Source organism: Panthera uncia, chromosome A2 (genome assembly GCF_023721935.1).
Source record: "Panthera uncia isolate 11264 chromosome A2, Puncia_PCG_1.0, whole genome shotgun sequence".
Taxonomy (NCBI): domain Eukaryota; kingdom Metazoa; phylum Chordata; class Mammalia; order Carnivora; family Felidae; genus Panthera; species Panthera uncia.
Genome location: NC_064816.1, coordinates 91,844,485 through 91,860,437, shown reverse-complemented (window position 1 = coordinate 91,860,437; position 15,953 = coordinate 91,844,485). Strand labels below are relative to the sequence as shown.

Sequence of the window (15,953 nt, the reverse complement as noted above, 5' to 3'; positions counted from 1 at the left end):
TCTGTGTCTCCCTCTCTCTCTGCCCCTCCCCCGTTCATGCTCTGTCTCTCTCTCTCTGTCCCAAAAATTAAAAAAAAAAAAAAAATAAATAAAATAAAGTCAGGTTGTAGATACACTCTTTATTCTTTGGGTGGTTTTTGAAATCTTGGGTTTCATTAGATAAATGTGTGCAGCAATGTTTCTCAGAGAGTGGCCCACTTGTAGGCATCTCTACAACACTTACTTTAAGCCTCATCCCTCACCTAATGACTTGGACTCTGTGGAAAGTCCAGGAATCTCTGGTTAGTTCCCAGGTAATAATCCTTATTTATATGAAAATTTAAGAATCACTGGCATATAAAGTGGAAAAGAGTCTCAAGTACAGAACTGTGGGAAATTTCAATACTGAAGGCAAGGATTCTAGAGAGTTATATTCCAAATTATTCATAGTGATGATCAAGGGATGATGAAATATGGAATTTTAAATTTTCTTCTGATCAAAAGATCATATATTTTTGAAGTTGACATTCTATTTTAGTATAGATGATACAGATTTATAGTTAAAATAGGTAAGCCAAGTAATGACTAGAATAGTTATTTACCTCTCTCTTTTTAAAACTAATTTTTATTTTATTTTTTTATTACCATCTTATTTTAGAGAGGGAGAGTGTGAGCAGAGAGAGGGGCAAAGGGAGACAGAGAGAGAGAGAGAGAGAGAGAGAAAATCTTTTTTTTTTTTTTTTTATGTTTATTTATTTTTGAGAGAGACAGAGACAGAATACAAGTGGGTTAGGGGCAGAGAGAAAGGGAGACACAGAATCCAAAGCAGGCTCCAGGCTCCAATCTGTCAGCACAGAGCCTGATGTGGGGCTTGAACTCACAAGCTGTGAGATCATGACCTGAGCCGAAGTCGGACGCTCAACTGACTGAGCCACCCAGGTGCCCTGAGAGAGAAAGTCTTAATCAGGCTCCATGCTCAGTGCAGAGCCCAGTTCAGGGCTTGATCCCACATCTCTGGGATCATGACCTGAGCTGAAATCAAGAGCTGGATGCCCAACCAACTGAACCACCCAGGTGCCCTAAAAATAATTCTTAAATCGGAAAAAACTTAACTTTGAAACGAGACAAAATATCAAATATGAACTGTGCAATGAGAAGGTCCAGCTCACCATATGACAACTCCCAAAATGGCTGCCTTAAGTATATCACAGAAAACTTAAAATAAGCTGAGTACTTTTCCTAAGTTGGTAATGTTCTTAAAAACAAAACAAAACAAAACAAAACAAAACAAAACAAAACAACCTTAAAAGGGATAGTATATTCCTGCATTGACTCTACAATTTCACTTTGTGCATTTCATGGCAAGAAACACCCTTTATATAAAATAAATATAACTGACAGTACTAATAACACAATTGTTAAATATTTCATTGACTTTAGTAAAAATTAATGTCAAAACTAGTACTAGGACTACAGATTCCAACTTTCAATCCTGCTTAAATCAGACACATTTCTAAAATTAGACAATCTTTAAGCTGATTTAGTAGCCATGATTTTTATTTTTTTTAATTAAAAAAAATGTTTTTTTAAAAATTTTTGAGAGAGACAGAACAGAACACAAGCAGGGGAGTGGCAGAGAGCGAGAGGGAGACATAGAATCCGAAGCAGGCTCCAGGTTCTGAGCTGTCAGCACAGAGCCTAACGTGGAGGTCGAACTTATGTACTGTGAGATCATGACCTAAGCCGAAGTCAGATGCTTAACCGGCTGAGCCATCCAGGTGCCCCTAAAAGCATGATTTTTAAAAGCAAATTTCCCATTTCCCCTCTAGGATTTACAGGCAGTTTATACTTCAAAATATAGAATGTTCTGAAGATGGTGGATACTGCAGTAACCACTGCACAAAAAACAACTTAGGCTTGTTTAACAAACTATTTTGTTTTATACTGAAATAGTAAAATGGCTATATTTTAACTCTGAAAAGTTTCAAAAGGCACTCATGTTCTCAGAAGCATAAGACATTTTTCATTACCATGAGCTCGAAGTAAAGCTTCAGCAGTAAACAGTGGAGCCTGAAGCATGTCTGCAGTTTCCACAATAAGCATATCTTTCAATCTACGAAGATCTTGAGGCCTTAATCCTTCATATGGCTTTGAAAAGAAGAAAATCAAGTTAAATTGGCTGTTATACTCTTAGGAAATTCTAAATGCCTAGAAACAAAATTATATGATTATCATTTATTCAGTCTTCCTATTTCAGTTTGATAACTGAAGTTAAAAAGGTTCTATATGTTCTACAACTATGGACTTCAAACTACTCTTTCACAGGTCTTATTATAAAAGCTAGAAAGTGGAATGAATGCCAAGGTTCATGCACCTTATCTAAAATAAAGGTATCATACTATAATGACAAGACAAACTTACTTTATACCTTTGAAAGTTTGGATAATATAAAAATTAGAAATGAAAACCTTATAATACCACCACTGAGCAATAATCATTATTAAAGTTCTAAGTGTTTTTATCCAGTCTTTGCTTTTAGCAAATCAATTACGTGTAAATATGTGTTCAATGAGTTTATCCACTGAACCACAAAACATTTACACTTATTAAGATCCAACTTGGATTATTAGTGGTTTACATGATACTTATTAATTAATTTGGGGAGAAGTGACTATGCCATACTATTCAGAGCTCTTAGTCACAAACGTATTACCTCTGTTTATTCAAGTGTTGGTTAATGCTCCTTAGTTTTCATTATATAGGTACTATATCATATCAGGTTTTTAATTTTTTTGTTATCCTTTATCTTTTCTTTTAACAGAAAACAAAGAATAAAAATCACAAGTGTTTCACTATTCAGAAACAATTACTGTTTTTGCTATACTTGTTTCAAGTCCTTTAAAAATTTTTTTTAATGTTTATTTTTTTTGGCGAGAGAGCAGGCCCGCGAGTGTGCATGAGTGGGGGAGGAGCAGAGAGGGGAGACACAGAAACCGAAGCAGGCTCCAGGCTCCAAGCCGTCAGCACAGAGCCCTATGCAGGGCTTGAACCCACGAACTGTGAGGTCATGACCTGAGTCAAAGGATGACACTTAACTGAGCGTCCCTCAAGTCCTTTTTAAAACACAATGAAACAAAAGAAGCAAAACTTTATATAGTAGTCTCCCCTGCAAAACCTCATTGGTGGGGGAATGTGTGTTCCAAGACCCCCCACCATTGATCTGTGAAAACATGGATAGTACTGAACCCTACATATACTGTTTTTTTTCCTAGATATACATACCTATGATAAAGTTTAATTTATAAATTAGACATAATAAGAGATTAACATCAATAAAAAAGAACAATTGTAATACACTGTAATAGTGGTACGAATGTGGCTTCTCTCTCAAAATATGTTAATGGACTGTGCTCACACTTCTTGTGATGGTGTGAGATAGTTAAATAACTGCGTGATGAGATCAAGAGAGGTAAATAACATAAGCATTATGATACAGTGTTAGGCTACTACTGACCTTCTGAGGATATGTCAGAAGGAAGATCATTTGCTCTGGACTGTAGTTGACTGCAGGTAAATGAAACCTCAGAGACAAGGGGTGAGGGATTATATAAAAGTAAAATAATCTGTGACATGTTTTCCCCATTACATTTCCCTAACTCTCCCCATCCTTGCCTATGGAAATCACTATCATGAATTTGACATATGGTTGTCATAACATTATGGCATAACATTATATCACTAGGCAATTTCCTTTTATTTTCACTCAATATTGTTATTATTAATATTGATACACATGTATTCAAATCTTTTTTTATTATAAAAATTTTTTTAATGTTTATTTATTTTTGAGAGAGAGAGACAGAGCACAAGCAGGGGAGGGGCAGAGAGAGAGAGGGAGACACAGAAACCAAAGCAGGCTCCAGGCTCTGAGCTGTCAGCAAAGAGCCTGACGTGGGGCTCAAACTCACAAACCCTGAGATCATGACCTGAGCCGAAGTTGGACACTTAACTGACTGAGCCACCCAGGCGCCCCCATGTATTTCAATTCTTTAAACAGTTGTAACCAGATTACTACAGTAAACATAGACTAAAGGCCATAGCTTAAAAAGCAGTAGAAATTCCAAAGAACTGAGAATGTATTTTGGCAGCATGTATCACAGTCTCTAGAGAATTCTGGTTAATTAGCAAACCTCATCCTTTTTAGCTGATTTACAGATATTTTAGAATAATATACTACCTTTATTTCTTGCTTCATTTTTTTGGTATCATGGAAACCATTTTACCAAGTCTTACTTAACCTCCTATGACTGCGATTCAATAGGGATAATTTTTCTCAGTTGACATGATAAACTTTCCTGATCCTTACAATCCCAACTATCATGTATAGTTTGCTTTTAAACTAATTTATGAACCACATTTTCCCCTGCAAAAACTTAAGAAATCCTTTTATGGTTAAATTTATTGTATTCACTCCAGTATAGAAGTTACACACTATGTAGAACATTACTTCTAAAAAATATATTCCAAGTTTATACTTGGGATTCCAGGTACCTTTCCTGCCTCAGCAATGAGAATGGATATTTCTCTCTCTCTCTCTCTCTCTCTCTCTCTCTCTCTCTCTCTCTCGTTTTTTTAGAAGAAGAGAGTGTGTGTGCATGATCAGAGGAGGGGCAGAGAGAGAGAGAGAGAGAGAGAGAGAGAGAGAGAGAAATTCCAAGCAGGTTCCACGCTCAGTGTGGAGCCCGATGTGGGGCTCAATCCCATGACCCTGGGATCATGACCTGAGCAGAAACCATTGGATGCTCAACTGATTGAGCCACCCAGGCACCCCAAGATTAGGTACCATTCTGCTTTCATTTATGTAATCCAAATAAATTTTGAGTACATGTATATTAAAAAAGAGAGACTATAAAGCAATCTGCATATATTAAGTTTAAAAAATGCATAGTTTTAAACTTAAAAATGTTACATTGGAAGAAAAATAGTTCTTGAAGGACAAAGATATACTGCCTTCATGGGCATGTGACATATTCACTCTGAATCTCTGCAACAGAACTATAATTAGGTCATGTGAAGCATTTCAATACATTGCTCAGTCCCAAGTGGGCACTAGCCCTCTCTTCTGCAAGAAGAATGAAAATGAAGGTGCCTTTCTCTTTCTTGTTGCAAAGATAAACTGCTTCTATTTTCAGATTAAACACAATCTAGCAATAACCTTCAAAGCAGTCAGTACTGATACATAGAAAGAAAACAGAAACTAATTTAAAAAGGAAGACAGTGAATAAAAGTACCTCTTTTGCATCAATGCATACTTTGCTACCAAAATACCACTGAAGAAACGCGAAACAGCCCAACATACAAACTGTACCCCTTTGATATAAAGTATAAAGTGACAGTTATCTTCAAAAACTGTTTCAGAAAAAAACTATGACAAAGGATTTATGAAAGAAGAAATTTGTTTTTATGTTTTTCCACAATGAAAACAGCTTCCCCTTGACTATATAGGTAAAACATGCTTGTTGTTAAAAATGAAAAAAAAAGGGGGGGGTACTTATTTACTCAATTATATTGGTAATTGTTAAAATTTTAGAAGATGTGAAAGGCACTCAGGGAAAAAAGAGTATTTCCAATTTCTCTTAATATCAATCTCTCATTACCTGATCCATGAGCCTAGCCTGGAGGAGAAAGGGTAAAGAACAGCTAAAGAAAGTCTTTAGAATTCTAGGACCCTTCCCTTTGTTTTAGTTTCCTTGCTCCTTACTCAGCTGTTCTCCCCTGGGATTAAGACAAGGTCTACCCTGATCTGTACTTTGACCTAAGAGGAAGGCAGCTGCTCTTGCACAGTAGGTTAAACCAGCTAAGGCAATGTCCATAATACGGGTTCCATGCCAGAAAAACAGCCTGAGCCTTCCTGGGTTAGAAGACCTAGAGAGGAATTGGGAGAGGGGATTCTTCAGATGGCTTTCATAGCAACATATTGCTCAGTTTTCCCTTCATTTACTACATGTAGCCACACAAGCTACTCCTACAGAGCCTGACCCCTACCAGGCCCAATACCCACTAGTTTCTTTGTTCTGCCTTTCCAGATTTATATAAATTAAATACAGTCTTCCCAGCTATCACTCCAACACAACACCTTGTTTTTATGCCCCTATAGCAATTAGCACTCTCACAAACTGTGTTCATTTACTTTTTAAGCTTATTTGTGTGCATCTCTATCGATGCTGGAATATAAGCACCTAGAGGGCAGGGGTTTATCTTTGTTCCTCAATGTATCTCCAAGCTCCTAAAACAGTGTCTGGCAGAGTAGTCCCTCTGCCAGTTTTGTTGAATGTCCCTCAACAGTTTTGTTGAATGATGGGATGAAGAAGTAGATTTTATTCATTTGTAAACTAATCTGAAGGAAAGAACTTAATTAAAATGTGTCAAGAAGAAATTATAGAGATATAATATTATACACTGTTCAGATCATTAATTGAATCAAGAAACTTAGCTAGAAAAAACACTTCACCTTGGAACAGGAATCTTTTAAACTACCTAATTATATAGTTTAATACAACCACATAGTGGGTTGTATAAAACTATTAGCATAGGCAGAATAATCCAAACACTGGTCAGGGTCAAAGTAGAAAGTATAAAAATGAATTTTGAAGAAAGCAATTTTGTTTGGTTTTATTTTTATCTTTTTTTTAAAGTTTATTTATTTTGAGAGAGACAGAGAGAGTGTGTGCATGTAGGCACGAGGGAGGGGCAGAGAGAGAGAGGAAGAGAGAGAATCCCAAGCAGGCTCCTCGCTGTCAGCATGGAGCCTGATGTGGGGTTTGATCATGCAGGGCTTGATCTCACTAGCTGTGAGAAGATGACCTGAGCTGAAACCAAGACTTGGACACTTAACCGACTGAACCACCAAAGCATCCTGGTTTTATTTTTAAAATTGTTATGAAACACACATTACTTAAAGTTAACAATTTTAAAATGTATATTTCAGTGGCCTTAATACATTCAATAATGTTGTACAACTACCACATACATCTAATTCCCAAAATTCTCATCACCCCAAAAGAAAACCTCATACCCATTAAAGTAGTCACTCCCTAGTCCTTCCTCCTCTTCGGCCCTGGCAAACACTAGTGTGCTTTCTGTCTCTATGGATTTACCTATTCTGTATATTTCATATAAGTGGAGCTATTTAATATGTGACCTTTTGTGTCTGCCTCCTTTCACATAGCATGATGTTTCTGAGATTGATCCATATTGTAGAATGTATTAGTACTTCTTTCCTTTTTGTGACTAATATTCCATTGTATATGTATGTATACCTCACGATTTATCCATTCATCTGTTGATAGAGATTTGGTCTTCAACGTTTGGTTATTGTGAATAGTGCTGCTATAAACATTTGTGTATAGGTATTTGTTTGTGAACGTATTGTTTTTAAACATTATAAAATATCAGACAAAACGATCCTAATAAGGATTAAAAACAAAACTAGAAAACTAAAAAAAAACTGGGGCATATGATTACAATATTAACATTAAACAAATTCAGAAGCCACGGAGTAAGAAAAATTTACATCTCTGAATATCCTAAGTGAAAACAGAAAAATACACAAACTTTTCTTGGAAAGCATTAAGAACACACAAACCATCCAAAGAAAAAAACTCAAATGAACAATCAATTTACAGAATAGTCAAGTAAAAAAATTCAAACAGGTACCATTTGTCTAAACTAGCAAAAATAAAAACACTGATAATATGTAATGCTAGCAGAAATATGTGGAAAAGAATTCTCTAACATGCTACTAGAAGAAAATAAACTGATATAATCTTTTAGGACAGTCTAACAACATCTATTAAACTATAAAACATGTACATCTCATGATCCATCAAACCAATTTCTACAAATTTATAGGGAATATACTTTTAAAATATGTATATAAATGCAGTAACAATGATATATGATGACCATGATTATAACAGCATACATTTAGATAAAACATATAATGATTCAGGCACTGTTCTAAGTATTTACATGTATTAACTCATTTAAGCATCACTACAATTCTATGAAGTAGGGACCATTATTATCTCCATTTTAAGGAAGAAGAAACTGAAGCAGAGGAATAACTACTTAAGGCCACATAGTATGTCACTCATAGGACTAAAATATGAATCCAGTCAGCATGGCTTCAGATCCATGTTTCAAACCACAATAATGACACAACTAGATAAAAATATATACGAAATAAATAGATAAATATTCACTTTAACCTGTTTTTAATATCAATAATATCTAAATTATTTAAATATTCATCAATAGGTAAGTGGTTAAAATGTGTAGATCATATTCTGATTTAGGAAAGATGGTCACGATATATTGCTAAGTTGAAAAAATATTTTAGAGTTGTGGAGGATGTGGAGAAAAAGAAACTCTCATGCAACTGTTTGTGGGAATGTAAATTGGTATAGCTACTGTGGAAAATAGCATGGATGTTCCTCAAGAAATTAAAAATAGAAATACTGTATTACCGAGTAGTTCCACTACTAAAGAACTCAAAAACACTAACTTGAAAAGATATATGCACCCCTATGTTTATTACAGCATTATTTACAATAGTCAAGATATGGAAGCAATCTAAGCATCCACTGATAGATGAATGGGTAAAGATGTGGTGTATACACACATACCTGATGGAATATCACTAAGCTGTACAAAAAGGATGAGATCTTGACATGTGCAACAACTGGATGGACATACAGGGTATTATGGCTAAGTGAAATAAGTCAGATAGAGACAAACAAATATATGATTTTACTTAAACATGGAACCTAAGAAAAACGAATGAATAAAAAAAAAAAGCAGAAACAGACACATACGTACAGAGAACTAATGGTTGCTAGAGGGAGGGATGGTGAAGGGGTGGGCAAAATGGGTGAAGGGGAGTGTGAGAAACGGGCTTCCAATTATGGAATAAATAAGTCATGGGAATAAAAGGTACACATTAATTTATTAGGGAATAAAATTAATGGTATTGTAATAGCATTGTATGGTGCTATATGGTAGCTATATATTTGTGGTGACCACTGCATACCATATGAACTTGTTGAATTTTGTACAACTGAAACGAATGTAACACTATGTGCCAACTATACTTAAATTAAAAAAAATTTTTTACAGAAAAAAAATATTGTAGCAGAACTCAATGACCTTCCTTTTGCAATAAAAATTCTATGTTATACGTTTGTTTATATCATATGTATGTTTCTTAAACAAGACATACACACAAGAAATTGTTACCACTGTGGGGTAGAGTCAGGAAGGAGGAAATTTTTTACATTTTTTAGCAATAAATACTCATTATAAATTTTAAGAAATGCATGAAAATAGAAAAATAATAATAGTAAAAAAACTTATCCATACCATAATTAGCATTTTGGCATACTTCAATCTCAATATATACTAGTCTTTTCTATATAATGAGTATCAAACTGTTATGTAACTTTTTGTTAACTTAATAGTTTATTATAGTTACATTAAATTCATTTAGATCTTAAGTCCATTGATAATGAATACTATTATTTTTCTGATTTAATTATAAGTTAAGATAGTATCTTTGATAAAAAGCCTAAATATAGTCATAAATGTTTTTCAGTTTAATCACATTATTTTTAGAATATTACTGTTTAAATATTTTCTTCTGACTAAATTACATTAATTATTACAGTAATAGTATGTATATATGTATGTATGACTCAAGATGATAGATTATGAAAAGACAGACAGTATAGCAAATAGAGATGCTTCGGCTTGAAGTCCAAAGAATCGGTTTAGCTCACTTTGATCCTGGTAGGTTATTCAACTATTTTCTGGTTTATCTTCCTCATTTAAAAAAAGAAGGGGGGCATAACAGTTACTCAAGCTTACTGTGTGAATTTAACTACCATGTGAAAGTGTTTAGGACATTGGCCTCTCTTTCTATGTGTGACTTAACCTGAAAAAGCATTCCGATAAAATAACCTAATTTAAGAGACACAAAGGGTAAAAAAATATAAATTTCGTAATTCCAAGAAACTCAGTTCCTTTGGTAATCTGGAATACTGAAGCTCAAAATACTTAAGAAATACCATCTATGGATGTTCACTGTATAAGCAGTGTGTCAGACACTGAAAATACTCTGTTGAATAAGGCAGTTATGATTCTGGCCCTCATGGAGTTGACAATCTAATAGGAAAGAAGGGGAAAAAAAAGAATAAATACATAAACAAAATCATTACAGCATGTGATGAGTGTTATAAAAAGTAGGGTGTTATGGTAAAGAATAATGGAAGGAGAGGGACCTATTTGGGAAAGAGAATAGTCCAAGATTGCCTCTCTGAAGAACTACTGAGCCAGCCAAAAGAAAAACTGGGAGATTTCTGATATAGAAAAGAGCAAATGCAAAAACCTTACTGTAGTCTAGGTATTATAATTAGAGCAAAATATGCTGGGAAGAAAGGTTTGAGATGATGTTGGGATAGGTAGTAGTGAGACCATAAGGTTTTATATCTGGGAGAATAGTTTGGATTTTATTGCAAGTACAATGAAAAGTCACTAAGTAATTTAAGAGATTTATATAATCTAATTTAAGTTTTAAAATGTCTTTCCAGCTTATGTGTACAAAATGGATTCTAGGGGGACCAAAACAGTAGGAAGGAGGTCAGTTAGGAAACTGTTACAGTACCTCAGATGAGAGGTTCGGGTGGAGAGGGCCTGGGGAGGTAGGAGTAGAGACTAGGAGGAGTAAATGGATCTAGGTTATACTCTTGGAGATAAAATTGACAACATTCTCAGATTGTTTGGATATAAGGACAAATGAGGAACTGAAACGCTTGCCCATTTATGTTTAAGCAATTCAGTGGAGGGAGGTAATGTTTATTGAAACAAGAAAGACTTAAAGGAAAACCAAAGAACAATGTCCCTGAAGCTAAGGGAAGAATGCTTCACTAAGAAGGGAGTGGTCAATTGTGTCAAGTGCTGCAGAGGAATTCAAGTAAGAGTGGGAGAGAACAGTACCCACTGGATTTGGCAAAATGGCAACTCTTGATATCCATGACAAATGCACTTCCAACAAAATAGAAAGGAGGAAAGTCACGCTGCAAGAGGCTCAGAGATATGGGGCTACAACTGAAGGGGGAGAGGGAAAAAAGTGGTCAATGGAGTGACTGTTTTGCTGTTTTTGTTTTGTTTTGTTTTTAAGATAAAAGTTAGCAAAGCATGTTTGTTGATAAGAGCAACCTAGAAGACAGGAAGGACTGAGGAACAGGAGGACTGCAGTTTTAGAACAGTAGAAATGGTTAGGAGTTCATATTACACATTAGCATCTCTACTTAAATATAAGTAAACATATATACATATTTTAGAGGACAGTTACCACCTCCAGGTTTTCTAGATGTATTTTTATACTTATGGCTATAGAAAAAATTTTTTTTAATGTTTATTTATTTTTGACAGGGAGAGAGAGACAGAGCATGAGCAGGGGAGGGGCAAAGAGAGAGGGAGATACAGAATGCAAAGCAGGCTCCAGGCTCTGAGCTGTCAGCACAGAGCCCAACATGGGGCTCGAACCCACAGACCACGGGATTATGACCTGAGCCGAAGTCAGACACTCAACCAACTGAGCCACCCAGGTGCCCCTACTTATGGCTATACAGATGAAATGGTGTTAAGCATATTGCAGAGAAGACCACACAAACTGGATTTTAAAGTAAAAAATAAAATTTAATATAAAATCCATATCATTTATTTAAAAAAAAAAAAAACACCTTACCTCTCGTTTGTCTAACGCAGCATATTCAGCTTCTATTTCTTCAGCTTCAGGATCTCGTGAGAATACCATTTGTGATTCCAGATTGAGGGCCAAATCTTTGTGGTGCTGCTTTTCAGCACAATCACAAGGAGTATCTTTATTCTCATTCTCAGCAAACAAGTCTCCTCCGTGTTTTACTAAAAGCTAAAAAAGATTTTTTCAAAAACTTGCAACCACAGATTTAAACAGGTTACTTCATGCTACGTATTTGAAAAAATTAACAATATAATGAAGTGTAACAAAAATACAACAGTATGTACTTGAAATAACAATAAAAATTTAGATACCAGTGACTTTTTAAAAAAATATTTTTAATGTTTAGTTATTTTTGATAGAGAAACAGTGCGAGCAGGGGAGGGGCAGAGAGAGAGAGAGAGAGAGAGAGAGAGAGAGAGAGAGAGAGAGAGAGACACGCAGAATCAGAAGCAGGCTCCAGGCTGTCAGCACAGAGCCCGATGTGGGGCTCAAACTCACAGACCACAAGCTCATTACCTGAGCTGAAGTTGGACACTCAACCCACTGAGCCACCCAGGTGTCCCAATACCAGTGACTTCTGATTTTAAAATGGTAATTCTTGTTTATTAGCATTTAAAAAAAATGTTTACTTTTGTGTGTGTGAGAGAAAGAGAGAAAGGGAGGAGACAGAGACTGGGTGGGGAAGGGGCAGAGAGAGAGAGAGCGAGCAAGAGAGAGGGAGACAGAATCTGAAGCAGGCAGAAAATCCAAAGCAGGCTCTGCTGTCAGCGTAAGAGCTTGATGCAGGGCTCAAACCCATAAACCATGAAATCATGACCTGAACTGAAACCAAGAGTAAGACACTTAACTGACTAAGCCACCCAGGAGACCCAAACAATCTTTCAATTTTTAAAAAATATTTTATTATTTTATTATTTTTAAGAGAGACAGTGCGAGCAGGGGTGAGGCAGAGAGAGGGGAGACACAGAATCCAAAGCAGCTCCAGGCTCTGAGCCGTCAGCACAGAGCCCAGAAGAACGGGGCCCGAACCCACAAGCTGTGAAATCATGACCTGAGCCAAAGTCAGACGCTCAACCAACTGAGCCACCCAGGTACCCCTACAATCTTTCAATTTTTAAAGGTAGGATTTCATTCCAAGAAATCTCACCTTAAAAATACATGGAAAAGGGCACCTGGGTGGCTCAGTCAGTTGAGTATCCAACTTTGGCTCAGGTCATGATCTCACAGTTTGTGAGTCTGAGCCCTACATCAGACTCACTGTTGTCAGCGCAGAACCTGTTTCAGATCCTCTGCCCCCTCTCTCTGCCCCTCCCTAGCTTGCTCTCTCTCAAAAATAAATACACATTGGGGCGCCTGGGTGGCTCGGTCGGTTAAGCGTCCAACTTCGGCTCAGGTCATGATCTCATGGTTCGAGCCCCGCGTCGGGCTCTGTGCTGACCGCTCAGAGCCTGGAGCCTGTATCAGATTCTGTGTCTCCCTCTCTCTCTGCCCCTCCCCTGTTCATGCTCTGTCTCTCTCTGTCTCAAAAATAAATAAACGTTAAAAATAAATAAATAAATAAATAAATACACATAAAAAAATACATGTAATAGTGGCTTATTTATTACTATTGAGGTTTCTGACAGTTTTGCAGAAGTTAAATATGTTGTTACTAGAGGCTATAGGTTCAAATTTCCCCATTATGTCTACAGAAACGTTAGGAAGGACATTATGCAATGAGGACCATAATCTAGGACGCAATCTACCCTAAAGGACAGCCTGACAATTAGTCATGGAGCTGATTCTTTTATAGAATTCAGTCATGATCATAATAACATAGTAACGGCCACCATTTATTGAGTGTCTTCTAAGTTCCAAGCCTGATGTTAAGTAATTCAAGTACACATTCTTATTTAATATTAACAACCCCAGGGATATTATAATGTCTCAGAAAAGTTAGGTAACTTGACCAAAGTTACCCACCTGGCAAGCAAGAGAACTGGGATTCAGACAAAAGTTTGACCAATTTCTTATAACCATAATTGGATATTGTACAGACACACAGAACAGGCTGATCACATAAATTAAAAGAAGTCAAATACATCCTGGGTCCACCATCAAGTTCTACCTAGATCTTACTTATGATCTAAAAGTGAATAGTGTTTAGGTTTTATGGCATTTCATAAAAAAGGTAGCTTCTTCCCATTTTCTTCCATATAATTTTACCTTCTCTCCCTACAACAAACATTCAGATCTTCCTATAAAGTTTCTTTATTGCTTTTGGAACTGGAATCCTTATGATTCCTCTATAGCCATCCCAAGAGGCCTGAGAACACAAAGGACTTATATCAATGCCGGGCCTGAAAGCTATGGGCTAACTTGACAAGCCCAATGGATATGACCTTCAGTTTCTTGCTCTAGGCTGAAGGTATACCTCAGAGCTAAAATGGTTTAAAAAAATTGTTTTTAATTGTTAAAAACAAGCATAGAAATAAATCAGGAAGAATACAGCTTATGGCCACAAAGCTTAAAGTATTTACTCTTTACATCTGGCCCTTCAAAAAAAATTGTTAAGCATATCTCTAAGCAGTCACTGCTGTAGCCACCTTCTAGAGCCTGCTATTTAGCACCTAGAACCTTCCTAGTCAAAGTATCAACTGGGAGTTTGTTAGAAATGCTGAATCTCAGCCTTAACTACCCAAATCCCTTCCACTCCAGTCCTCTGAATCAGAATCTGATTCTGATGTCCAAAAGATTCTTAAGCACATAAAAGTCTGATAAGCAGTGACCCTAGACTATCACCTATGTGTCTGTGGAAATGGATGTATTTACATTTTATAATATACTCAATACTGGGGACTTGTAGTAAGTCCAGAGACTTATCATACCTATAGTACAGTCTATTACTATTTTTTAGCCTTTCTGCTTCACAGGGTACCCAATCCTAACAATTAACTATTTGCTTCTGATTGCTATTGCACGAAGAGAGCCGACTTTATTTTCTGTTTTTATATTCAGAGTAGTCGGAAAATGATTTCTAAAATGAACACTGGGAAAGCTTTCAAAGCCATGATGTATGTGATTTACTTTCACAACAGATATTACCACAGAAGAGATTTAAATATTAGCCAATAAGATAAATCATCTTTAACTTAATGCCCCAGTCCTTAACAAAAGCAAAGACAACAAAATTTAAGAGGTTACGCCATTCCAGAATACTGCTGTGGGGAACCTTCTTAAGAGGATATACTGGAGTGTAGAGCGCATTCCTTGGGGTTAAAAAAAAATGGGGAGGGGGGTGGCACCTGGGTGGCTCAGTTAGTTAAGCGTCCAACTTCGGCTCAGGTCACGATGTCAAGGTTCTTGGGTTTAAGTCCTGGTCAGGCTCTGTGCTGACAGCTCAGAACCTGGAGCCTGCTTTGGATTCTGTGTCTCCCTCTCTCTGCCCCTCACCTGCTTGCACTGTCTCTCTCAAAATAAATCAATATTAAAAAAATTTTTTTTAATTAAAAAAATGGGTGTGTGAAGAGGGAATGTGTGAGAAGCCATCGTTGAGAATCACGCTGAACATATTTAGAACTTGGATAAGATTTCTTGCCTTCATTGGTAATCTATCTTCAAAAGGGGTCCCCAAATGACTGGAGTGGAGGCAAGGGGACTACAAAGAACTATATCTCATTGCTGCAATTGGCACCTGTAGAGAAATTCGTAATCGGTGATAAAATGTAGGGTCCATTTTTGTAGCCATTTGTTTTGGCAAGTTAAGTCAGCATGTATGTACCTTTGGTATAGAAGCTAGTTAACAGCAGTACTGCTTGACACTGGAGCAGTACTTAAACAGTATTCCAGCTTGGGGTGCCTGGGTGGCCCAGTTGGTTAAGCATCCGACTTCAACTCAGGTCATGATCTTGCGGTTTGTGAGTTCAAGCCCCACGTTAGGCTCTGTGCTGACAGCTCAGAGCTGGAGCCTGCTTCAGATTCTGTGTCTCCTTCTCTCTGAGCCCCTCCCCCACTCATGCGCATGCGCCCTTTCTCTCAAAAATAAACAAACATTAAAAAATTTTTTTTAAAAAGTTATTTCAGCTTGCTGACATTTGGGGCATCAGGTTGGGAACACCAATAAGTGAAAGATGTTTTAGGTAGGGATATCCATGAAATCGATGCTGCAAAAAGT

At 36.6% G+C, this 15,953-nt stretch overlaps 1 protein-coding gene across 3 annotated transcripts in view; it reads right to left on the bottom strand.

The window, feature by feature from the left end:
- The window catches only part of ANKIB1 (ankyrin repeat and IBR domain containing 1), a 148,202-nt gene that overhangs the window by 64,031 nt on the left and 68,218 nt on the right, over window positions 1–15,953 (bottom strand). For all 3 annotated transcript variants that reach the window (XM_049641444.1, XM_049641443.1, XM_049641445.1), the window contains 2 exons: window positions 11,786–11,968; window positions 2,010–2,127 (listed from right to left, as the gene is read on the bottom strand). In XM_049641444.1, the coding sequence (XP_049497401.1) occupies window positions 2,010–2,127; window positions 11,786–11,968 (301 nt within the window). The remainder of the gene's footprint in view (window positions 1–2,009; window positions 2,128–11,785; window positions 11,969–15,953) is intronic.